Source organism: Ostrinia nubilalis, chromosome 26 (genome assembly GCF_963855985.1).
Source record: "Ostrinia nubilalis chromosome 26, ilOstNubi1.1, whole genome shotgun sequence".
NCBI lineage: Eukaryota > Metazoa > Arthropoda > Insecta > Lepidoptera > Crambidae > Ostrinia > Ostrinia nubilalis.
In genome coordinates, this window is record NC_087113.1 from 10,657,845 (window position 1) to 10,683,975 (window position 26,131).

Genomic DNA, 26,131 nt, shown 5'->3' on the forward strand with positions numbered 1-26,131 from the left:
TCGCTGAAATTGACGAAAATAGCTGCCGTATCTGTGCTCGTACTTTAATCTACCTGCTCAGTGAACTGCAGATCCGGGTAAAGCATAATCTGAAATATAGCCGTTTTCAGAACATTTATACATGTCCCAAATATGTATAGTACGCCCTACCAACAGTTCGTGAACACGTATCATCGTTAGCTGATGATAAAAATATTCATTTTCTATAATGATTTTGGAACAAATCAAGCTCGATTTGTTTTTAACTCATCTGATCACTGCCTAACCAATACGAATTCTAATCAAATTGATGCAATATCATATAACCATATTCTAGTTCTTATCCTGGTTTTGTCACAGTTTTAGTTAGGTGTAGAATTTTTAAGTGTGAAAATAAGGTTGAGGCACAAATTATTTAAGTCACTTTTAATAGGTATTTCAAGCTCAATGTCACACTGCACTATTTCTCTTTTAGTAATCTCTTACGAAGATATTTTTATACTCTCCACCGTTGCTTCGATCAATTACTTTGAATCACTATTGTTTTAATCTTTGATCGCGCCCAGCTGTTTGAAGATCGCGTGTTTTCTCGGATACGACGTACTTCCTCTTAATTATTTGGCTTGCATTATTACGACGTCGTCGGCGTCTATTTTTTGTTTTAATTGAATCGGAATGTGGATATTATTATAATGGTTATCTATGACTTTGCCTTGAGACAGTTTTAGATCTTCTTTTAATGATATTTCATTAGCTACATCATTAATCATCTCGGCAATCTCCGTTAATATCAAAAAAATATTTGGTACATTTATACCTAATTTTGTACCAATAATTTTTAAAACATCTTCATTTCCAAGTTTTGATTTCAAACTAGCACAAGCGGATACATATTCAATGTTCAATTTCCTTTTACTTAGGTAAATTAGTGCCGAAATTGATTCTCGAATGCACCAATAACTTTGTGTTCTGCAGTTCAACGAAATCCTCAGAGGCCATGAAAATATGTTTACGAACTCGCATCCGACAAACCAAACGTACTACCCGCAGTAGCTATAAAACATGCGCACGCGCTAATTGAGTTTTCGCTGCCACTTCCGCCGCACGCCATGTTGCAGTTTTGACAGATGTCACTGTGACATGCGCCCACGCGCCGTGCGATCGAGCCGGCGTATTTGTCAATTTCGCAAAATGTGCACAGCTCTTGAACATGTCGTCGAAGATTTTTAAAAATACGTGTATTAATATTTTACATTCATTCTTTCCAAACTAACATTATATTTACGGTCTGATATGTTGCCTTTGCATTAGCCTATCACCGCCCACTGTCACTGAGTGTCACTCTACGGGTAACTACTTAGGCAGCGGATACACAACCTTTATGGCTGTTCAAGCATATGTGTTCATGCTTATCATACTGAAATTATCTTCCACCGAGATTCGTTCACCACTTTGTATCCATCAGTCAAATCAACCAAAATGATGTAGGTACTAGGTACCAAGTATTTTTTTAGATTTCCTGTTTTGAATGCTCTCTCTCTCCATAACGACGTTGAGAGTTGAACAAACCCATTCACCAGGTGAATCATATACCCTTATCATGCCAGGTACCATCCGCATTAAATACAGAATTTAATCTCAATAACGTTGTGGCGATATGAAATATCCCGGAGCATCTGGCCGGCTCCATACATCATTGACCCATTCCGCGTTTTATTTCGGTATCGGCGGCGCGTGCGCGTGTCCTTTCGACTTCTTTGTTTATATGTACAATTTTACGTTCGGACGTTTATATGTTTTCGTTGGGACTTTTCGCCTTAGCTTTATATGTTATAGTAAATACATGGCTGTATAAATATTAAATAGTGTTTGATCGAACTAAACGCGAATTTTGCCATGCTGGAATTCGGGTCTTTCAAATTGTTGTGTATTGACTATGTCTTGCAAAAGTCATTACTGAAGAAAAATTCACCCTAAAAGCTAGGCTGGTTTTAATACAATATTTGGAGTTTGGAAATTACGTAAACATTATTCTAGAACCTTACACCACCAATATTTTTGGGAACAGTAGGCTTGTTTCAGACTTATTCTTTCAAATTGGTAACACTGTCAACTAGTAAACTTGTCAAGTGGTATTCTGTACTTTCTGTCTCATGAATACTTGTCAGGTGTCTTCCAGTATTGGTATTATTATACGTTAGGGAATTCGAGAAATTAATTTAGAGTGAAGCTTCTAAAGCCATTGCTACTGTTCTGTGGCGTTAGCAAGTCAATATAACGCTAAACAGGGAAGCAAAATGATATTACAAGGAAATTTGGTTCAGGGATTATTCAATTTGATCCCGGACCTTGGGTGGGAATTGCGTTTTAGTTTCGGCTCTTCTGATATACCTATAATTTGATAAAGGATTTACTAGAAACAAATGAATAGGAAATTAAGCTTCTCTTTTATATTCTTCTAGCATCAATGTCATATTATTATCATTCAGAATATAAATTTTATAAAAAACTGAGGTGACTGAGTTTCTTCCACCACTGTGCTGAGAAGACTCAGCACCAGCCTATATGGTGTCTCGAAGTGGTGAAAGGGCAAGCTATATTTGGGACATGTACTGGTGCCCTGGCCGGCTGTGTACAAAGCCCTAAGTACTGAATGAATGATTTGAATTTGAGTAGTGACTAATGCAAGAAAGTCTTTGACACACAAAGTTTCATTTTGGTATTTATTGTAGAAAATTATTACGTGCAATAAATAATAATTATCAGTAGTTTGACAAATTATTCTCACAGTCAAAACAAAGTTACAAAAATTATACAAATTCTTGGAAGAATACTGATAAAGAGGTCAATGTGATATTATGAACTTGCGAGTAAGATTATTGTAATGCTGTGATGTAACAGATATAGTTGTACGCTTAGTGATACAATGTGGTATGAATACGATACTACGTTACTTGAAATAGCTGAAGCCGTACATGTGGAGCTAACTAGATAATAAGCTATCATAAGCATTTTTCATATTTTTCCCCTTTTTTGTCAGTGTCGAGTATATGCATTTCAAGATGTGAGAAATAATAATAATGACGTTAGAAGAAACTATGAAGAAAACACCATAAATGGTCCACGAGCGTCAAAAAATGGGAATTGAGGCTGATTTGCTGTGAAGTGTGATATAAGACATCCTCAAATTGGTGTAAAAGTGAAAAAGGTTGAGGCAAACTGTACATTTCTCAAATCGGAAAATTTGGTGGCACCAAGGCGTTTGACGTCATCAGTCCGGGCGGTACACCCATAACGCTGCTCTTTACGAGCCACTCTACATCTGGACTGGTCAGGGTGACGTATGTTGTCCAGCGAAGGAGTTATGGTGGCTCTTACGAAGTTCAAAGTGGGCATAAAGTTTTAGTGGCTCTTGCGGCTGACCCCAAAAGTCGTGTGTTTGAATTTGCAAATAGTTCGTCTTTTCATTAAGAGATGGCGTTGTGTGTTTATTAGACCTCGATGGCGAGACAATCGTCTGTCGACTAACCACCATGGATTAGTTTAACGGATCTTGTAGCTATCTACGTTAGTTAAAATCGTAAACCTCATATCACGTCAATTTCAAAAGGTGTGTCTGAATGTTCATTTATCATGATTAACAATAAAAGCGCAGTTAAAATCCCCAGTTTATTATGATTACAGACAATCGCAACAAAAATAACCCCACTGTCATCGCTCGCCCCATATCTGTCCCCACCTCGCGAATTAAGGTTAAGAATGGGGCGTAGGTCTCAACCTTGGGTGACCCATGCTGTGTAATGGCAAATGGCGTTGGCAATGCAATGGCACGGGGTTTTATGTTTCTTCGTGTGGGCTGTAACACCCTGACGTCTTTTGACATGAGTTACCTTTGATATGGCGCCATCAGACTACTTCTTAGCTCTCAGAAACAATGGAAAATCTGAAAACGTCACACGTGGGAATTTAACTTGGGATTAGTAGATCAACTCTCTGATCACCAGTTGTAATTGTAATATTGTCTCAGTAACCTTTACTACTTCTCTTTAAATTGACCTAATTAACACTTGAACTAATTACTTCTTGCGCTATTAGTACACGTATAGCATCTTTTACTATGGCACCGAATATCATAGTAATTTGTATGGTGCTATAGAATAGAATGTATCGCCATTTCATCTTGGAGTCTATGTTGACGACATTATGTAAAGAACCAAAATTGTGTTGTCAAATTTTTAGCCAATTTGGGTGTCACGAATTATTTAACGCTGACAACATTATTTCACGAAGTCAAAGCCCATTACATCCCACCTTGTCGCTGTCAATTACTTAACTCCCATAACACCTAGGTTTATTTTTGGTTTCCAAATACAGTGAAAAGTCCAACGACACTCGTCGAAACTTTCCGCCGTAGCTCGCTCCAGACAAATGTGTTTTCGTCCACACAAGCGGCGCAGTGTCAACAGCTGTAAAGTCGGCAAGGAACGTCTGGACCATGCCCATGTTTGCCAAGGGTGCGGTGGAAAACTCCACCCGTGTGGACGCACTAATTGAGGGCTGAGTTTTTCCATGGATTAGTGGTGGATTAGGTGTAGCTCGCGTGCCCTAGATCTTGATCCAGTGTTGAATCGAGGTAATTTCCATCAATTTTATAAATAGGAAAGATATGATTGTTTGTATTGAATAGACATCCAAAATTTTTGGACCGATTTGAAAAATTATTTGACCATTAGAATCTAACATTATTACTTTGCTTAGTTTGGGACTAATAGGTAGTACGAAGTTCTCCCAGTTAGCTAGTGTACTTGTATTTTTACACTTACTATAGTAAGGCATGGGAAACATCCGCGCGACCCTCTATTCTGACGTTTGATCCTAGTGTGACATTGACGTATTGTCAATGTCACACTGTGACAACAGCTCATTGGCCACAACGATACCGTTATTTAACGTTTTAGATTTTTCGCAATTAACAGTACATAATACTATTCTGTAAAAAAAAAAGAATAAATAACAGTAACAATTTAAGCCATTTCTTTAAAGATAATTACGAGATCTATCTTGCTAGAAGTAGAATTGAAATACAGTAATTTAAATACATTTGAATATCAGCGCAATAATAAAATATCTAACTACTCCGAGTAACAACCACGTAGATTTGAAAAGCCAATGTATAGTCACATTAGCCTCTATATTTTTGTTGCAAAACAGCATCTATGACAGCGACACAAGAGCCACAGTGTTAACCTTGATGTGCCGCCATCCATACGTTTTATTTTTGCCTGACCGCACAAACGGTGAATTTATTCGCATTGTAATTACGCTAGAGAACTCTTAATTTGTTGTTGGTATTATTATCAGTGCGGAGAAGTGTTGTGTTCATACTACGAGTAGGTACACTTGATGATTTCAACAGGTTATCCACTTTATCTATAACTCATTTGTCTAAATTTGAAGTCGCCTTGTAAACAAAAGATCGTGTCTCCTTCACTCTAAACGTTATAACCGCACGAGTTATTTATGGATGTTTGTTACGTATTATTAAAGATGTTATAAAAAATAATGTGACCAGAATTGACAACGTAGGTCATCACCCCTTTTGTTTAGAAGCAGACCTCTTCCAAACAATCTGTGATTGATCTTGATTGGACGTGATTGTCCTTTATGTAGAACTGCATAAGGCACAAGCTTATCATGCCTATGACCTTCAAAACTTGTGTTGTCTATTCTAAGGTACATGGAATAGGCAATACCTAGTTAGTAATCACCCTTGTTACATAGAGTCACCCCCTATTTCTATGCCAGTCGCGCTTACCGCCGCGCGGAGTTCACACGCGCTCGAAAACTACGCCGAAGCGTTTTTCATTGTAGAAAAGACGTGAGGCGCTAAACCTTTTTTCGCTAACGGTTAGATAGACGATTGTTTTTCGATTCAATTGTGTTTATCGATAAGATTTAATCGAAATTAGCCATTGTTTGACATAGGGGAAGTGAGAAAAGTGTGTGAATTTCTATGAGAAAAGAACATTTTTGTTTTTCGCGCTGTTGCTGTTGATTGGTTTTGATAGTGTATAATATTTCTCGGTGTCTGGTTATTATTAGATTAGTTATGTTAGTTGTTTGTTTAATATCGATCTAATTGCGTGTCTTGATAATTAATAAATTGATGTTACACGATTTCTTCGATTGATGTAATATTTTATTGGAAGGTAATTTATTTCTGGTGAGTCTGCTTAATCGATTGTCTCTTTTGTTTATATCAAATTCATTTTAAAGATTTTGACATTTTGTATCGTGGAAAATTCTTATTTGCATTATACTCAACTTTTTAACTAAGGTTATTGTTACTTTCTTATTATTTTGGATGTTATTTCAAAGACGAGTTGTCTGAAACACAATGAATTTTGAAAGCTGTTTGCCATGCATCACAAACTGTTGCCCAAAGCGAGCGAGACGCAGTTAATTAAATAAACAATTAGCCATGGAGAGATTATGGAAAGTGCACCCGTGTATTATGTTAATATGTAACTGTATGTAGTGGCAAAACTATGAAGCTATGACTCGTTACTAGGAAGTATTGCTTTGTTTATATCTGGTTATTTTTTGGCTTATTTAACTCAACTTGAAGGCCAAGAGTTTTAGTGACATTTATTATCTATGTAAATGATTAGAATTCTGTTAATTTCAATATACTTTGGTTATCAGGTGAATAAATTATCTCCAGGCATTGTAAAACATCGTAAAAACTAAATCACTCGTCACCTGGTCTTGTAGAAATAAAATTAAAGCGCTGCTCTGTTTTGCTAATTTTCAATAATGTTTAGACTTTGCCAAAATAGTAACAAGTGTACGTATTCATAAACTCAGTTTAGTTGTCATTCAACTTGAAGAAAATGAAAAAGAAATATCTGCAAAAAATCAATACATACCAGACGTTTGATTTCTATCTAGTAATGAAAAGTGGAGATGAGCTTCGACTAAGAATCTCATTTCCAGCGATCGCCATCTTGTGAAAATGTTTCAGTCGGGACGGATAAAAGAAATGATACCATACAATCATGATTGGACGAGCTAAAAGTAGCATAAACCTTGATTAAAATGTCTTTACACTTTATCATGCATAAAAGGTGAAGAAGAATAAGTAAAATTGCATGTTCACATTTCCCTGAATACAGATGTGCTCTTCTTTTCATTATAAGTGAGGCAAAGAGCTTATTATATTTTATCTCATTGTCAACAGCATATACGAAAGGAGATTTGCAATAACTTCCTAAGTTAAACTATTAATCTTTAATAAATAGACAAAGTGTTTTATAACACAAACCATAATGTGCCAACCCCATGTACAGTCGTGCGACAATTCCTCAAAGTTTGATTATGGGCATAATTACCATCAGTGTTAGGTCTTAATTGGATCAAAGGCATAGGCATTGACCAGTATGGCATATGGAGCGGTGTCTATGGGTGCAGTGAGTGGCGTTATTGATAATGATGACGTTAACGATGACTTTGCTTTGTTTTTCAATATGGGAGATCGTATAAAGAGATCAGTGTCTACAATCCTTATAAATAAAATAAAACAGATTACAGAAAATTCATCTTAATGATCGATAAATGGATCAAAATTATCTTACTACTATGATTTATCATTAGTCATTACGTTTTTGAAGTTTTTGTGACTGACTTTTAATCTTGAAGTCAGGTGACCGATCTTTCGCAGTTCATCGAACAATCGGACTCATTTTTATCGACAGATATCGATAGAAAATTGGATCTGAATCGAATTTAGCATCGAAACAAATAATTGAAAATCGATTATCGGTTTCAAGTTGATCGGAATCAGAATCGCCAGAAGCACACCCACCTGCGTCCATTACATTATCGTAAGACAGCGCGATATTCTGATGGGTGTTTATTTCGGCCGTCATTGTATTCTAGATTCCATTTACGCGTGACGTGCGGATTCTACAAGTTTAGGATATTTGTGCCTGTCCGTTAGGTGTGAAATGGGTTGTATTTTAGATTATTATATTGGTTAAATTATGAGTTTCATCAATTTCGTCTATTATGTAAACGTCTTTGTTGTTGGTTTTTATTTAAGTTTGTCTTCTTGTCTTTATAAGATTCTTGTTGTTATAAACTAGGTTCCCTTCCCATATACTTATGTTGGTACATTTGATTCATTAGTACTGGCTTGAGCCCGATTATGTTAATTTTATTTTAAAAACTTGGTTTGTAGGTTCATCCTTTATCTTAATGCAATGCAGCTAGGAAATGTTATGATGAGCTGACTCGTATTTTAGTCGCCCCAGTTTGCTTTTGGAATATTTCCGAGGCTATAAATTAGATCATTGTTGTGCTCTACATTTATTGTCCAAGATATTCTTGTAAACATTATTCGACATAATTGATGATATAGTTTTGTACATGACAAATGATCTTGAGTCTGTCAAACATTCATTTTTATCTTATTACAGTAAAATCTCTAACTCACACAAAACCCTATAAATTAATATCTAAGTATCAAGAACCTTAACCAGTGCTCCAAAACATTATGTGAACAGAATAAAAAGTGCAAGTGAAGTGACAATAGTGTTAAATATCAAAATGGCCACCTCAGTGCCGCCCCGGGTGTCCCGGAATGTGTCGTTGCCTGCTGGAAGACAGCCGCCGACGGTGGCCATGTTGGCTCGGAGGACGCTGTCTGAAAGGTAATTTTAGATTTAAACAGTGTTTTAGATTTAAGTATAGTCACTGGTAATCTTTAACGCCTGATGGATAGAAAACTTACAGGGCAAAAGCACCATCCTAGACTGAATTTCAATAACATCAAGTGTGATTGCAGTTGAATACCTGACTTGTCCTATTTGAAAAAATCTACGTTTTGAAAGGAAATAGTGTGAAATTATGACTACCAATCTGTGTAAGGCTTGCGATATTTATCTTACCTTAATATTAATAGTGTTTGTAGCAACAGAAAAAATATTGTTTTATCGCAATTCCTAATAACAAGATGGTCATAGGCAGATTAACATTTCTCTCAAAAAAAAATAAACTTCAATGCCTAATTTAAATTCTAATTATTCGTGTTCGCCAGGGTTCAATATTGGGGCCGCTATTGTTATGAAATAGGTCACGATTTTGAAACACGTAAATTATTTACCATCGTCAGAGCTCCAGAATGTTCGGCATTTGCTGAAATGCCTCCGTCTGTCGTGACTCGTGCCTCCCTTTTGTCTCACATTCCCGATTGAAGTATTTGTCGGCGAACGAATATTTCCCCAGAGGCTCGCGACTGGGACATAACTAATGGTTTTTTTGGATTTCGTCGAAAGATTTCTTTTAGCTCGATATTATTATTGGTATGTTTCTTGAGTTGTACGAAAAAGGTTTTCTGTTTTTTCTTTTCCTAGGTTATCCGCGATCCGCCGGATGACTTTAATCGGATCAGAAGTTATTAAGGCGTTCGAATTTTGTATGTGCTGGAAATTTTCATGTCTTTTTAATTTGATAACGCCCAAAAAATTTGTTATGTTTGTTTGTACACTGTTTTTAAATAGCTAAGTTCAAAATATGTGTATAACCTTCACTTTGCTTGTGTCTTAGATTAAACAAGTTCCTAAAAGCTTTGTCAAAGCATTGACAAAGCTGCTTATGCAAACATGAACTGGCGGGTCCATTAAACATCTGATGGATGTTCTCCTTTTGTTCAGTATAAATATCATTATTAGATTTTCAAGATTAATTTTGTGCTCGATTAAAGTTATTCTTTTATCATCACCCGGAACTAAGTGGTCGGCTGTCAAACGTGTTGTGTACACGAATGCGGTCGGCGTCAGTGCGTCTATCAGTTCATTAGGCTCCGTAATCGCTCCCTGAGTTACACCGACTGGTGCAATTATGATAACGTTGTGGATGTTTTTACTTGGACTGGTAGGTATTTTGTTTGTTGTTGATGACACTATTTTTGTTTTCGGATTTATCAGGTGCGTATGACGTTTAGTGTGCAAGTTGAATAGCTAATAGGTTCTGTTTTGATTTTGCGAAGTCTTCTACCATTCTTTTGGAATCATGAACATAATTTAATCTTGGAAAGTATTGATTAAATACTTACTTGTTGGATACATATTGATATTGCATGAATTGAAAATCTTTGTAGATGATTTACTCATTGTCATTACACAATCTAAGTACCTGGTCTAATAATATTTGTTGAAATTGGTACAGTTTTGAAAATGTGCCAATATTGACAAGAATCCCATTAGTCTGTCGTATCAATTTCTTTCAGGCTCAAGTGGTGTCAAGGTCCCATATTAGGTATCGGGCAAATCAGTTTCAATTGTCTCTGTCAGTTCGGTGCTCGGTATATGCTTCCAAGATCTTCGTAGACTTTAGTTATTATTCTAGGTTATGTGTTATGTATCCGACTGGCTAGCTATAACCATCTTACCTATGTATGCCGTCATAACAACAACGTGAACAGCATTGTTGTGTACCGGCAGTTAAGGAAGTAAGATAGCCAGTTCCTCTGTGGTTGAAGCTTCTGGGTGATATTCGCTTCCACCTTCGGTCCAGTCATCACTTACCATCAGGTGAGATACAGACCAAAAGCTTCCTCGTTGTGGTTAAAAAATGTATATTATGCTGTATACCAAGAATAATATTCGCATGACAAACTGACATAGCCAAGGGATTTGTAGGGGGATTGCGGAATACATATAGGCCCCGTTTGATGCCATTGGAAAGTTTTGCACTCACGCGCGTAGGGATTTGTAATTCAATGAAAGCGTTAGAACGGGTGTGTCTGTGGATACAGCGATTTGCGAAGAGGGTGACAATAAATGACAACTTAATGTTATTAAACACGGTAATTAAATTGCTTTTTATAGCGGCATTAAAAGGATTTTTTAAATTTAATAAATCGAAAACATATCTTATGAACAAGACGTTCAAGATAGAATCAAATGGCGACCAATTGAGGCGAGGCAGAAGAAGAAGAAGAAAACATATCTTATGTAGTTGGCGTGCTGTGTATGTTACACGATATTTAATTTAATCAGTACATTCAAATGACCTAATAAGAATTCAATTAGTACTGGTGGATTAGTAGATTTTTCCAATCGATTTCATAATCTTACGACACATTTTAGAATCTGATAATTGCTGGACCGTCGTATTTATATTTTTATATTTTTTGAGGTCGCAATTTCTTCATAACTCTCCTCGGGTAAAATAACTTCAAATTGCCAAAATTTTCATTTCAATGGGATACTTATTCACCTTTGTTTGTTATTGTCTTTTTAATACTCGATGCTTCAGAGGACCCACCCTTACTTCTGAACGGTTTCTGATGACGGCCAGTCCCACAAGGGCGCCGCTTAACCCCTCCATATTAATTACTGGATTGATGGTAATTGACGGAATTTTACAAGAGCTATGGCAAGTTTTAATTGTGTTATGGAAATGGTTCTAAGTGATAGTTGATGTATAGGTTGAATATACATATTTTTATATAAGGACAAAAGGGTCATAGTATCAATCGGTCATCTGGCCAGTAGCGGTTACAGGTTCGAATCTCGTTGTGAGTATAATGAGTGATAACACTGCACAACAGCATTTCTGATGATTGGGTTATGTTACATGATATTAGTCCAATTTTTAATGACGATTTCAAATCTGTGATTGAAATATCTGTATCAGCTCTGGTTAAAAAAATATGACACTTGGGTCTTTTTGTAAAAAAACACTCTTTTTTTAGAGATGATCCTATTTTATGAAGTTGTTAAGTTGAAAAAACTTTCTTTTATTTGACTTCCTTGCTGATGCTGAAGGCAGACAGCGTTTCTGAATGATTCAACAGCAGTCAGCCATCATGTGTGCATTCCAGTGGCCCTGATAGCGCCCCTCTATCGTACGTAGGCCCTGGTGGATTTGCTCGCCATGTTCTTCACTTAGATCCTTAAGAGTTGTGATAAAATTGTTCAGGTGATTGCGAAGAGAGTGTAATTCGATGTTTATATTACATCCAACCAAAAAAACATGTTTGTAAGTGACTCATACGTTGTTCGATGTGTAAGAATAGAAAGATTTTTTCGGATTTTCCAAAAAAAAATATTAAAATGCCAAAATAACTCATTCCATGTCTTTTCGGAAGACTTGAAGATCCTAAATCTCTAAAACGATCGTTTAAACCATCTTGGCTACATGGTTTTGAAAATTTCGGGTCACATTCAAAGTCTCTACCACACTGACAGTTTTCGCCTCAAAATCCTCATGTGAAGTATCAACATGAGGTTCAGGTGACTTCTTAGGGTTGAAAAGACGTCTACATGCCAAACGTATGCAAGGAATTACCATTTAGTTCAACATTTTTTGGTTAATACCATTTTTGTTCAAAAATAAAAATAACAGTCGTCGCGATGGTTCAAGGGTTCCTTTCAGATCATAGCGGTTTCGTACCTAAATCTACACATATTCTTATTTGTTTATAAACGTAAAAACTCAACGCATCTTTTCCATGCCTTTTGCGGAATTCAAGGCTTATCTTTCATTTCCACTGGGTCCCCAAACTAATTTTTGTAAGCCAATTTTACGAACTTTTTCACATTTAAACGGATTATTTAAACATATCCTGTCCGCAAATGAAACAAAATTGATTTAGATCATTCACACAAACACTTCTTAATACTACCATATTAAATTATACAAAGAAAACATAGTATTTTTTGAACTGTCGGCGAATTAAGACTGAAATTTAGCAATTTTTGAGTGAAAGCTATAACACGTAAACAAGAGCTGCTACGAAAAAATGGACGGCAGATTCAGAATCAGCGACGTCAAATTAGTAAACATCATGTAATGAAAGTCAATCATCAGCCAAAAGTTGCAATTTTGTTGTGCAGTGTAATGTAAGAGCATCATTCTAGTGCTCTTGCGGATATAAAATTTGTTTGCAGAACAGTGTTGTTTTGAAACATAGGGAGTTAGTTCCTTTCCTGACCACGTATCCCGGGCACGGGAGCGGTGCCTTACAACCATTGCCTCCCGCCCGAACACCAAGTAATTTATAACAAGAACCTATATCATATCGAATTTTGGATAAAATTAAAAGATGATTCAGAAACACCTGAGTTCTTCTCCCTCTGTCAATCGATTTCGATCCATAACCTGTGTGATTCATGAATCATTTTAAAACAGCCGGTCCCGAAATAGCGGTAATCGGTAGCAAAGGTCGGCGCGCGCGCAGGAAGCGCCGCGCAAACACACGCGGGATGTTGATGGAAGCGAGTCGCATAATGTCAAGGATTTGGTGGATGGATGAATGGGATTTGTATGGGAAAACTCGTTCTTCATTAGGCTAGTTATTGTGGTTGTGCGAGATTTCTAGTTTGTTTATCGCTGTCGCACATGCTAGCGATTCGGTTTTGTATGTTGACGAAAGCGAGTCCGAATCGCATAATGTCAAGGATTTGGTGTATGAAATTGCTTTGTGGCTCTGCGTATCTACGTCTACACAGTAGGGTTACTTCGAAGAACGTTATGTGAAGTTCAAATATTGCCATCCCTCTCACGCACAGTGAAATGCCAGCATGAGTGACGATGACAGATAGATCCGAAACTCCGTAAACAGCTTTTCGGAGTTGCCCTACAGTGCTCTGGATTGTCTATCGCTGTCGCATATGCTATTTTGTCTTCACTGAAAGGATGAATGAATCCCAAAATACAAACGATGCTTGTATATAGCTCTGCTGATTTGAGCCAATAAATATTTTTAGACGCTTGAAAAATGATTTACTAATGCGAATGACGTATCTATTAACGATCGTTGACGGTCGTAGACAACATAAATTATCTTAATTGTATTTGGACTAAAATAATATCTGTAGTCAATAATAGTCATACCTTAAATACCAACATTCGAGTGATTTGATTTTGATTGATCACAATTTAATTCTGTGTGTATTCAAATCTTGTTTTGTCATCATGATTTCTGTATTTCGTTTAAACTCCTGTGAGATTAGAAGTATGCATCTTTTCTTATACGGGGCTAAGTTATAATTTAACCCATTTAGGATCTTTTGTGCTTACCTTTTCCTTAAACACTATCCAAAAGAATTCTATCCATCAGATGAATCATGTGCCTGGATATGAGCACTTGAGCGGGTCCACATTTGTAGCAGGACCTTTTTAGACTTGTGACGTCACCTGCGTCAATTTTCAGTATTGTCGACCTCAACCTTTTTGAGAGGTCTCCCTAAGTCCCTGCCAATCAGAAGGGCAGGGAAATTGAGACACACCGTCCGCGAGTGGGAGACAGGGAAAGCTAGACTTTCTTCTGGGTCCGACTCAATCCTGCCGCAGCTAGCCCATTAAGTATACATATAGCCACGAAGACGCGCGGGTTCGAGGGAAGCGGGGGTGCGGGGAGCATGATACGACCAATCCGAGCATCATCATTGTAGTTTGCGCTCGCACTCACGGACAACTATCCAATTGCAACGCTGCCAATGCCATCAAAGTCGCTCGGATTGGTCGGATCAAACTCCTCGCAACCCCCGCTTCCCTCGACCCCGCGCGTCTTCGTGGATGACACATCACTACTATCTACTAGGGACTCATAGATTGGAGATTATAATTAACATCACCGTTCTTCTTCCGCAGTGACCTGGAGCCGGGAGCAGCTACCGCGCCATCTGGGTCGTCCAGCAGCTCGAGTCTCTCCTCTCGCAGCAACGAGAGCAACACTGTCGCTGCTGAGCAACAAGGTATGTTTGAGGACCATTTGAATGAGTGTTTTCCTAATGAAGAATGTTCACTAATTTTGTTTTTTAGCTTTCTGTATTCTCTGTTAAAAATAAAAAATACACGTGAAAGAATTATTTCGATACGTCAATTAGTTTCCAAGATATTGAATTTTAAAAGTGCTGGCGGCGGCCGGCCCGCCATTTTATGCGCGTGACGTCATATTACAGTGACTGGCTCATATTTGTATGGGTGGAATCTTGCAAGCTGAATTAAGACCCACTTCCAGGCAACCGATTAAGCTGAAATTTCGCAAACACATGTGATTTGGATGACTATGCAATATTAAGATGACATGGAGCTGATCTGATGATGGAGCTGGAAGGTGGCCATAGGAACTTTATAATAAAACGACTTAAATCCATCGAGTTTGGGCTCGTTCGTTTTGTATTGATGAGTACTTTAATTCTATATAGTAATCAGGGTCTAATGATGGAGCTGGAAGGTGATTCGCAATAAAACGACACAATCGCATCAAGTTTGGATTTGGTTCAATTTTAATTTCTGTGATGGGTCTGGGTGTTAATATGTATAATAAGTTTGTATTTACAAAAAAAAAATGTATTTAAGTATGTTTATATTCGTTTTCTAGTGAGCGGACACTGTGAATGTACGTCACGCGGGTTCACGTGACCATCGGCGGGACTCAATATTTAAGCGAACTTTGAATGCCTATAAAATCATAACTACTGGGTATTTTTGAATGAAATAAAAACTAATGTATTTGTAAATGTAAAAGCCTAACTGTAACATAGGTTTCAAGTGATTTTGCATACCTAGTAACGTTCTCAATTACGCTCTAGCAAGTAAGGTCCTTTCACTTTCCGCAGTTGTCATTTGCTTTGCACTGGAGGAAAGTCGAACCTTAACTTCGAACTCCTATGTTCTTCTGATTAATTTCGTGACAGTGAGTTTTAACTTTCCCCCCGGGACGTATTTGACCATGAAGGTCAAGACTAGGGCTTTTATGGGCAGTCATACTGTAGATCCTGCTCGCACAGGAGTTGCAGCGGTGGGAACGAGAAATGGGAATAGTCCCGTTGCCACTTGCCATAGTGCCATTACATAGTTCAGGAAAATATGGTCTTTATATTGAACAAGGACCAGCTAAGCTCGAACTTCTGTCTTGGGCGGACAATTGTGGCGCCAAAGCTGCCATGAGAATAAACGATGCATGTCTCATCAGACGAAGGGAACAAGAGGAGTTTAAAGCTTATTCTTCGTTTCAAACAAATCCCGGTTGAATAAAGACCTTTCCCAAAGATTTTCACAACGACTGGTCCTGTGGTACTTCTTATCTTAATAGTGTATTTATCCTTACAGCGTCCCAGTCTGACTGGTCGGAGGAGGACGAGCCGCTGGCGGCGCAGTGGGCGGACAGCCTGCCGCCGCATGTACTGGAGGCGTTGCAGCTGTCCTCGCGGCTGAGGAAGCGCCAGGAGGTCATCCACGGTGAGTGCTGTGCGTCCCCGCTACGTCCCACTCTGACTGGTCGGAGGACGAGCGCAGTGGGCGGACAGCTTGCCGCCACTGCTGATTCTATTTGGTTCTTATAGAGTTCATTAGATCCTTATCTTGAGGGAGGGACCTCATTGTCCAGGAGATCTGACAAAATTAATAATAATATTGTAATAGGGCCGACGGATTTTAAGCTGTTTTTTGAAGAATTAAATTATATACCACCAATAATTATGGGACACAATATATCCTCTGTGTATTGGATACTTCCAAAAACGATCGCATCGCCCACTTTGAAAATTTTCTCCATTTTAGTAGAGGATAACAGATGCTGAGATTTTTTTTGCTTCGAATTGAACTCTACCATATGTGTGCTTAGTGTCAAATGTACTGCTCAATGTTCAAGAGTTCTCGAACTGATAGAGAGATAAATGTTTTTTGCAAATCACAACCATAATCAAAAATATTCATAACTGTTATAAATGTACCACCATTCGCCCGCAGAGCTGATCGTATCCGAGGGCTCGCACGTGCGCTGGCTGAAGGTCCTCTGCCGCGTGTTCCTTCGTCCCTTGGAGGCGGCTCCTTCACTGCTGCCGGCCGACGAGCTTCGCGCGCTATTCCCGAACTTGCCCGACGTGCGCGACTGGCACGCGGCGTTGCACGCGCGTCTTCGTGCGGCGAGACACAACGCGCCCTCGCATCTCGTGCCGTTGAACGCGCTTGCCGACGCCATGTTGGCCACGGTAAGTGTTTGTCTACTCTTCACGTACTTATAGGGGGCGTTTTTATATTGATGGCCTTTCAGGCTACTAGCGTTACATTGATTGATGTCTAGGGGTTACTAACGGTACATTCACTGCTATTTGGGTTTCTACCGGTACATTATATGCCCTTCAGGTTTTTACCGTTACATTAACTGGTCTACAATGGAATCTATGTAATGGCTCAGGCTGTTACCGTTACATTGACGTGTCTACAGGCTACCACGTTACATTAATGACTCTTCAGGTTACCACCCGTACAGTGACTACCTTCCAGGCTGCCTAATGTATGTATAGACGTCATCATAAATATCAGGTGTCTATTTAGGCTGTTACCGTTACATTGACGGGTTTACCAGGCGACCACTGGTACATTGGGTGCCCTTTGGGGTACCTGACGCATAGACAGGTCATTTTAGGTTGTCACCATAACATTGGCGGATCTACAATCAAATTGATGGGTGCCATAATTGATCAATCTCTAGGCGGCCACCATTACACTGAATGATTTCCAGGCTACCTGCGTTACATTGATGTGTTCGTTCGTTCGTTTCAGCCGAAAGACGTCCACTGCTGGACAAAGGCCTCCCCCAAGGATTTCCACAAAGACCGGTCCTGCGCCGCTTGCATCCAGGTACTTCCCGCGACCTTCACCAGATCGTCGGTCCACCTAGTGGGAGGCCTGCCCACGCTACGTCTTCCAGCTCGTGGTCGCCACTCAAGAACTTTCCTGCCCCAGCGGCCATCAGCTCTTCGAGCTATGTGCCACATTGATGTGTGTATTTCCCCTTCCAGCTGGGCGAGCCTGCGTACGCGGCGTGTTTATCCCGCTTCTGCCGCGGGCAGCGACTAGCATTAGAGGCGCTACGAGAGCGCCGGCGCAAGAACAAGGAGCTACACCAGTTTCTGGCCACGCGCGAGCAGCTGCCGCTGTGTGGCCGCCTGCAGCTGCGCGACCTGCTCGCCTGCGTGTGGCAGCGGTGAGTCATCATCGTCATCATCATCATCATCAGTGAACAAGGAGCTGCACCAGTTCCTGGCCACGCGTGACCTGCTCGCCTGCGTGTGGCAGCGGTGAGTCATCATCATCATCAAGTCATCATCAGTGAACAAGGAGCTGCACCAGTTCCTGGCCACGCGTGACCTGCTCGCCTGCGTGTGGCAGCGGTGAGTCATCATCATCATCAAGTCATCATCAGTGAACAAGGAGCTGCACCAGTTTCTGGCCACGCGCGAGCAGCTGCCGCTGTGTGGCCGCCTGCAGCTGCGCGACCTGCTCGCCTGCGTGTGGCAGCGGTGACTCATCATCATCACTGGCTAGCCATCGCGAGACAAAGAGTTCTACCACTTCATACTGGAAGCATCAGACTGTCAATTCCAGGACTCGAACTTTTTTTTTTTTTTTTTATGTGATAGGAGGCAAACGAGCAGACGGATCATCTGATGGTAAGTGATTACCGTCGCCCAAAACTTGAAGGAGGATTGTTTGATGCTGTCGGTCACTCAAATATTGTGATTAATCCACTCCTTAACCCCAAACCTTATTTAGCTTGCTCAGTCAATAGAGAAGTTAGTTTACGATAAATTAGCATTAGGAGTTTTTACACTGCAGGAGCTTGATCTTTTCTAATTTACGAGGGTGGTCTGAAAAGTTTCCGACCTCAACGTGAAGATGGCAGCACACATCAATTAAAGTCAGGGAATGTAATTGTGCATCTTTTGACAGCAACACTTCAAAATTTCAGCCATTTTTGACGCGCGGTTTTTATTTGAAAGTCGTTTGAGTGAGTCGATGTGAGTATTTTTGTGAAAATGGAAAAAATCGAGTATCGAGCTGTCATAAAATATTTGTTTTTGAAAGGGAATACCCCTACGCAAATCAAAGATGAGTTAGATTCTGTGTACGGGGACTCTTCACCGTCATTTACCACAGTAAAATTTTGGGCTGCCGAATTTAAACGTGGCCGTAAGAGCTTGGGAGATGATGAACGTTCGGGACGTCCAAAAACTGTAACTACTGACGATAACATCGCTAAAGTTCACCAAATGGTGTTAGACGACCGCCGAATTAAAGTGAGAGAGATAGCAGAGGCAATGAAAATGTCCAAAGAACGTGTTTGTCACATATTAAATCAAGATTTAGGCATGAGAAAGCTGTCCGCGCGTTGAGTGCCGCGTTTGCTAACGTCAGACCAACGACGTGTTCGAATGAACATTTCCAATGCTCTGTTGGCGCAGTTTAGGTACAATAAATCCGAGTTTTGGCGCCGACTAATTACTGTAGATGAGACTATGTAGAAAAATAAAAATAAATTTTAAGAAAAAAAATCTTGTATCTATGTTAGGTCGGAAACTTTTCAGACCACCCTCGTATAACAGGCAAATAGATCTTGCCAGATGGGAAGGTCTTACATCCGATTCTGAATAGAAATACGCAAGCAAAAATATTTTTATAACAATTTATAATATGTACTTCTACCCTAGTGTTATCTTGTTATAAAGACTTAAAAACCTCTAGCGAAAATTAATTCAACTCTCCATACTCTTTCCCAGGCTAACCAAATACCGCCTACTCCTCGAAAGCGTGCTCAACACAGTCTGCGAGGAGGAAGACGACCCGTCTGACGTAGTACAACTACGACGCGCGCTCGACGAGGCCAAATATATGCTGCACAGCGTTGATACCTCCATCCGAGCTGCTGAGAACGAGCACAGGTATGTAGGGTGTGATATAATGTGCAGGGGGTGAATATAATGTGTAGGGTGCGGGTATAATGTGTGGGAGAGTCTCCAGAAGTAGATGACTCTTGGAGAGTGTCCTAAAACGGTGTGCGAGGAAGAAGACGACCCGTCTGATGTGGTGCAGTTGAGGCGTGCACTCGACGAGGCCAAGTACATGCTGCATAGCGTCGACACCTCCATCCGAGCTGCTGAGAACGAGCACAGGTATGTAGGGTGATATAATGTGTAAGGTATAATGTGCACGGAGGAGGGTTTATTGTGTGGGGGATAAGTACATGCTTCACCGTGTTGACGTTTCCATCCGAGCCGCTGAGAAGAGCACAGGTATGTGTGGGTGGTATAATAGGTAGGGGGCGGGTATAATGTTTAGGGGGCGGACACAATATGTGGGGGGCGGGTACAAGGAGGTATATTGTAAAAAAAAATGTGTGAACGAGTTCAGGTGCGTGGGGAGTGATAATAATATTATCACTAATGTTTAGGGGGCTATGTACAATGTATGAGGGAGCGAGTCATTGTATTTATCTTACTAAGGGAAAATTTGGTAAATGTGTAGGAGACAGTTATAGTAATGTAATGTGTTGGAGGTAAAATGGTCAGAAGTTATATTCAAAGTTTATCAGCCCCCCTAAACAAGTTGCACTTTTTAATCAAATCGAAAATCGAATCGGTCATAACTCCTAAAAAAAGGCTTTTCGACCATTTTTCGACTAGTTTCCCTAGTCGTTCCCATTTCTAGTAGTTCATAATGTGCACTTTGTCTAGACCCACTGGGCTCAAAAATCTCCCGGACCGAAGTTAAGACTCCATTCCTTCCATTCCAGACTGCGCACAATCCAGAGCAAGCTAGAAGTGCGCGTGGAACGCGGCGCCGGCGCCGAGTGGGACGAGCTCAAGCGGCTCGACCTCACGCAGCATCGCCTGCGACTCGAAGGAGACCTCAGCCTACGCCACGAGTCCTCTAAGAAGACCGCCATGCTGGTAAGGTCCTCTCCTGCCTAGCTCCAGATACATCCTGTTCAGAGCGAGCTGGATTGGAAGGAGCTCAAGCGGCTTGACGTCACGCAGCACCGCCTGCGGCTTGAAGGAGACCTCAGCTTGCGCCACGAGTCCTTTAAGAAGACCGCCATGCTGGTAAGGTCCTCTCCTGCCTAGCTCCAGATAAATCCAGTTCAGAGCGAGCTGGAGTGGGACGAGCTGATGCAGCATCGTCCGCGGCTTGAAGGAGACCTCAGCTTACGCCACGAGTCCTCCAAGAAGACCGCCATGCTGGTAGGGTCCTCTCCTGCCTAGCTTCATATAAATCCTGTTCAGAGCGAGCTGGAGTGGGACGAGCTCATGCAGCATCGTCTGCGGCTTGAAGGAGACCTCGGCTTACGCCACGAGTCCTCCAAGAAGACCGCCATGCTGGTAAGGTCTTCTCCTGCCTAGCTTCATACAAATCCTGTTCAGAGCGAGCTCGAGTGGAACGAGCTCATACAGCATCGTCTGCGGCTTGAAGGAGACCTCAGCTTACACCACGAGTCCTAGAAGAAGACCGCCATGCTGGTAAGGTCCTCTCCTGCCTACCTTCATACAAATCCTGTTCAGAGCGAGCTGGAGTGGGACGAGCTGATGCAGCATCGTCTGCGGCTTGAAGGAGACCTCAGCTTGCGCCACGAGTCCTCCAAAAAGACCGCCATGCTGGTAAGCACCGCTCCTTTCTAGCTCCAGATACATCCTGTTCAGAGCGAGCTGGAGTGGAAGGAGCTCAAGCGGCTTGACCTCACGCAGCATCGTCTGCGGCTTGAAGGAGACCTCAGCCTGCGCCACGAGTCTTCTAAGAAGACCGCCATGCTGGTAAGGTCCTCTCCTGCCTAGCTTCATACAAATCCTGTTCAGAGCGAGCTGGAGTGGGACGAGCTCATACAGCACCGCCTGCGACTTAAGGGCAACCTTAGCTTACGCCATGAGTCCTCCAAGAAGACCGCCATGCTGGTAAGGTCCTCTCCTGCCTAGCTCCAGATACATCCTGTTCAGAGTGAGCTGGAGTGGGACGAGTTCACGCAGCATCGTCTGCGTCTTGAAGGAGACCTCAGCTTACGCCACGAGTCCTCCAAGAAGACCGCCATGCTGGTAAGGTCCTCTCCTGCCTAGCTCCAGACAAATCCTGTTCAGAGCGAGCTGGAGTGGGACGAGCTGATGCAGCATCGTCTGCGGCTTGAAGGAGACCTCAGCTTACGCCACGAGTCCTCTAAGAAGACCGCCATGCTGGTAAGGTCCTCTCCTGTCTAGCTTCATACAAATCCTGTTCAGAGCGAGCTGGAGTGGGACGAGCTGATGCAGCATCGTCTGCGGCTTGAAGGAGACCTCAGCTTGCGCCACGAGTCTTCTAAGAAGACCGCCATGCTGGTAAGGTCCTCTCCTGCCTAGCTTCAGATACATCCTGTTCATAGCGAGCTGGAGTGGAACGAGCTCATACAGCATCGTCTGCGGCTTGAAGGAGACCTCAGCTTACGCCACGAGTCCTCCAAGAAGACCGCCATGCTGGTAAGGTCCTCTCCTGCCTAGCTTCATACAAATCCTGTTCAAAGCGAGCTGGAGTGGGACGAGCTCATACAGCATCGTCTGCGGCTTGAAGGAGACCTCAGCTTACGCCACGAGTCCTCTAAGAAGACCGCCATGCTGGTAAGGTCCTCTCCTGTCTAGCTTCATACAAATCCTGTTCAGAGCGAGCTGGAGTGGGACGAGCTGATGCAGCATCGTCTGCGGCTTGAAGGAGACCTCAGCTTGCGCCACGAGTCTTCTAAGAAGACCGCCATGCTGGTAAGGTCCTCTCCTGCCTAGCTTCAGATACATCCTGTTCATAGCGAGCTGGAGTGGAACGAGCTCATACAGCATCGTCTGCGGCTTGAAGGAGACCTCAGCTTACGCCACGAGTCCTCCAAGAAGACCGCCATGCTGGTAAGGTCCTCTCCTGCCTAGCTTCAGACAAATCCTGTTCAGAGCGAGCTGGAGTGGAACGAGCTCATACAGCACCGCCTGCGACTTGAAGGAGACCTCAGCTTGCGCCACGAGTCCTCCAAGAAGACTGCCATGCTGGTAAGGTCCTCTCCTGCCTAGCTCCAGATACATCCTGTTCAGAGCGAGCTGGAGTGGGACGAGCTCATACAGCACCGCCTACGACTTGAAGGAGACCTCAGCCTGCGCCACGAGTCCTCCAAAAAGACCGCCATGCTGGTAAGGTCCTCTCCTGCCTAGCTTCATACAAATCCCGTTCAGAGCGAGCTGGAGTGGAACGAGCTCATACAGCACCGCCTGCGACTCGAAGGAGACCTCAGCTTACGCCTCGAGTCCTACAAGAAGACCGCCATGCTGGTAAGGTCCTCTCCTGCCTAGCTCCAGATACATCCTGTTCAGAGCGAGCTGGAGTGGAACGAGCTGATGCAGCACCGCCTACGACTTGAAGGAGACCTCAGCCTGCGCCATGAGTCTTCTAAGAAGACCGCCATGCTGGTGAGAATGTTTACATCAGGGCATTTAGTTTCTACTGCAGGAGGGGACAACCTTGTCTAATTTACCTACAACCTTGTCTAATTTACCTACAACCTTATCTAATTTACCTACAACCTTATCTAATTTACCTGACATAAAGGCAGAGTTTGGCCTATATGGCCGCTGGCCAGACGGATTGGAGAGTCCTGATGTTCGCGTATCTCCTCTTTAGTTGCCTCTTACGACATCCATGGAAAGAGTTGGTGTGGTCTTATTCTACTTTACCGTAATCACAACGCTAATATTTACATCGTAATTGTGAAAGTTTCAAGATGTATACTTTGCCTATGTAAAATAATTACAGTTGCATAGAAAACCAACTCGCAAAATGTCCCTTGCCAGAATATCTTACTGCGTAAAGTAAGGCCAACGAGAAGCGATACCAAATGTAAACTACCCAATGTCATTGTCATTGGGAATAGTAGGGGTGGGTTGCACCACCTATCTTTAACGGTAACTATGACGATAACCGGTGCTTTTTGTATGGAATTTGACAGATTTTTGACGTTTGTCAAAGTTAAAGTAAGATGGTGCAAGCTAGCCTAAGGGTTTGACTTTGACATATTTTGGCGGGAGAACGAGACATTACGACAAATACACAAGATGGGAAGAGACAGAATAGATTGTCAATTCGAAACTCGTTGGCCGTACTTTAGATATGTATTTAGACTTGTCACGGCGCTTATGTATGATGTGGTGTGTCACAGGCGCTGATGTTCGAGGAGATGCTGGTGTTACTGCAGCGCGAGGGCGACAAGTACGTGCTGCGGCCCATCCCGCAGCCCTCGCAGCACGCCGCGCTCTCGCCGCTCATCAAGTGGTCAGTACTATACTGTACTTCAGTGGGCTTCCGGTTTACTGCCGTTACATTGGCTGCTACAGTTACATTGAAGAGTCTGTAGGCTGACCGTTACATTGACTGACCCCTATACTACTACTGTAACTACTTCTGTTACATACTCAATCTGGGGGCACGGCAGTGCCCCCGCCAAGTCGAGCGCGAAGCAAACACTGCCGTACCATCCTTTACTGGAACCATTTCGCCGCATTTTCAGGCCCCTATTTGAGAACCTCTGGATAAGACCAGAACGCAGAAATTTTCGTCATCTAGTAAGCTATAATCACATACTTAAAATCCAAAATTTCAAGTCTGTAGGTCATTTAGTTCCGAAGTTAAGCGAAAGCAAAGTTTCGCATTTATGACACTCACTCACTCACTGATGATCATCAAAATAGAACTAGTACTTCCCATAAACTCAGAGAGCTGAAATTTGGTACAGAGTTAGGGTTTAATGGCCACTTAAAGGGAAAACTATAAAAACTAGGAAAATCGAAGGTCTGGAGTAACACCACATTCATAATCAATACTACTAGCGCCACACCGGCACCGTGGTGTTCGCCTGTACCGCTCACCGCTAGATGGCGCTAGCACTTTGAGCGTCGATTTTCTGCACCGCGGTGTCCAGATTTTTTTTCCTTTCTAGACCCCCCCGTCGATTAAGTTGAATGTTGTGTAGTTTTAATTTCGTTGATTTCGTTTATTATATCGTGAGGTTCGCTATGGTTAAGTTATTAAACCAATCATTCTGATTTTGTCCATTTTAAAGGTCGTTGAGTTAATTTATGTTTAATATCGTGAAAAAAAATGTCGGTAATATTAAAAGACGACGACGTTAAATAATAATTATGCCACTTTCTACAAAAAGAAGTGAAATCCCACCAAAAACATTCTGTAAAAAACTAGCCAAGTCTCGATGGAGCTGCTTGTTTATCTCTAAAAAGTAATGAAATCTAGACAAAGTCGTGCCAAGTCTATGATGGTTCCTTACTGCGATTTCTTTATTATTATACTTAATGTTGTGTGACTTGGCCGTTGAACAATCTTTATTATGATAATCATCCATATTAAGCATTATTGAAATACGCAGCTTTATTAAGCCTACAATTGACTGGTTATTGAATCAACGTTTTCCAAGTGGCAATTTTCCATCGTCAATGGGTAGCGGTTCTGGCGACAGATTGGTGCAATGATGTCATGGAGCACCTGATTTTGTACCCTTCAACGGCCAAGTCACACAACATTAAGTATAATAATAAAGAAATCGCAGTAAGGAACCATCATAGACTTGGCACGACTTTGTCTAGATTTCATTACTTTTTAGAGATAAACAAGCAGCTCCATCGAGACTTGGCTAGTTTTTTACAGAATGTTTTTGGTGGGATACGTTTATTGCTTCCATAATAGTAATATAGGTGTTACAATGTGTTAATACAGATAATTATTCGGCATGTGACGATGCACAGCATCTGGTGAGAGATGCGTCTACTTCCGGTGTAGTTTTTTACCCTTTTATACCTTAAATGACGTCATTTCCGCAATTATTTAATAGGAATTGATTTGACTTACTTCCGTTTGCCGCCATTTTAGTCACCTGGGGGCGAGCTTGCTCGGAGTTCTTCATAGCGTCTTTAACTTCCAAACTAGCAACATCGTAAGCAGAAACTCTGCTCAGATTTTTACTGAAATAATTTATTTCTCAACGTTCTTATACTTAATGTTAAAATTAAAAAGTGTAATTGACCGCGCGTATGTGACCGCGAACGACATGTACGTGATGGTGGTTGGCGCCAAAGGGGACGAGTGTCTTCCGGACGACGAGCAGGTGGACCCAGAGCGTCGGATACCGGAGAAACTCGGACCCCGGCGAGATTCAAAACGGATGAAACGAGGTACGTGGGATTCTGATAGTTTTAACACTCTTTTCGATCAAATGAGCATTCTCGCGAATCTCTATATTGTATAAATAGATTGAATAACGTACCCACAACCATCTTAAACAATTCTAACGGCG

The 26,131-nt window shown here is 41.5% G+C and overlaps 1 protein-coding gene across 1 annotated transcript in view; it reads left to right on the top strand.

Annotated features, from left to right (window-relative positions):
- The window catches only part of LOC135084380 (uncharacterized), a 104,620-nt gene that overhangs the window by 60,822 nt on the left and 17,667 nt on the right, over positions 1–26,131 (top strand). The window contains exons 6-12 of the mRNA XM_063979155.1: positions 14,641–14,744; positions 16,105–16,233; positions 16,744–16,985; positions 17,799–17,983; positions 19,557–19,718; positions 20,570–20,726; positions 23,987–24,099. Of these exons, the coding sequence (XP_063835225.1) occupies positions 14,641–14,744; positions 16,105–16,233; positions 16,744–16,985; positions 17,799–17,983; positions 19,557–19,718; positions 20,570–20,726; positions 23,987–24,099 (1,092 nt within the window). The remainder of the gene's footprint in view (positions 1–14,640; positions 14,745–16,104; positions 16,234–16,743; positions 16,986–17,798; positions 17,984–19,556; positions 19,719–20,569; positions 20,727–23,986; positions 24,100–26,131) is intronic.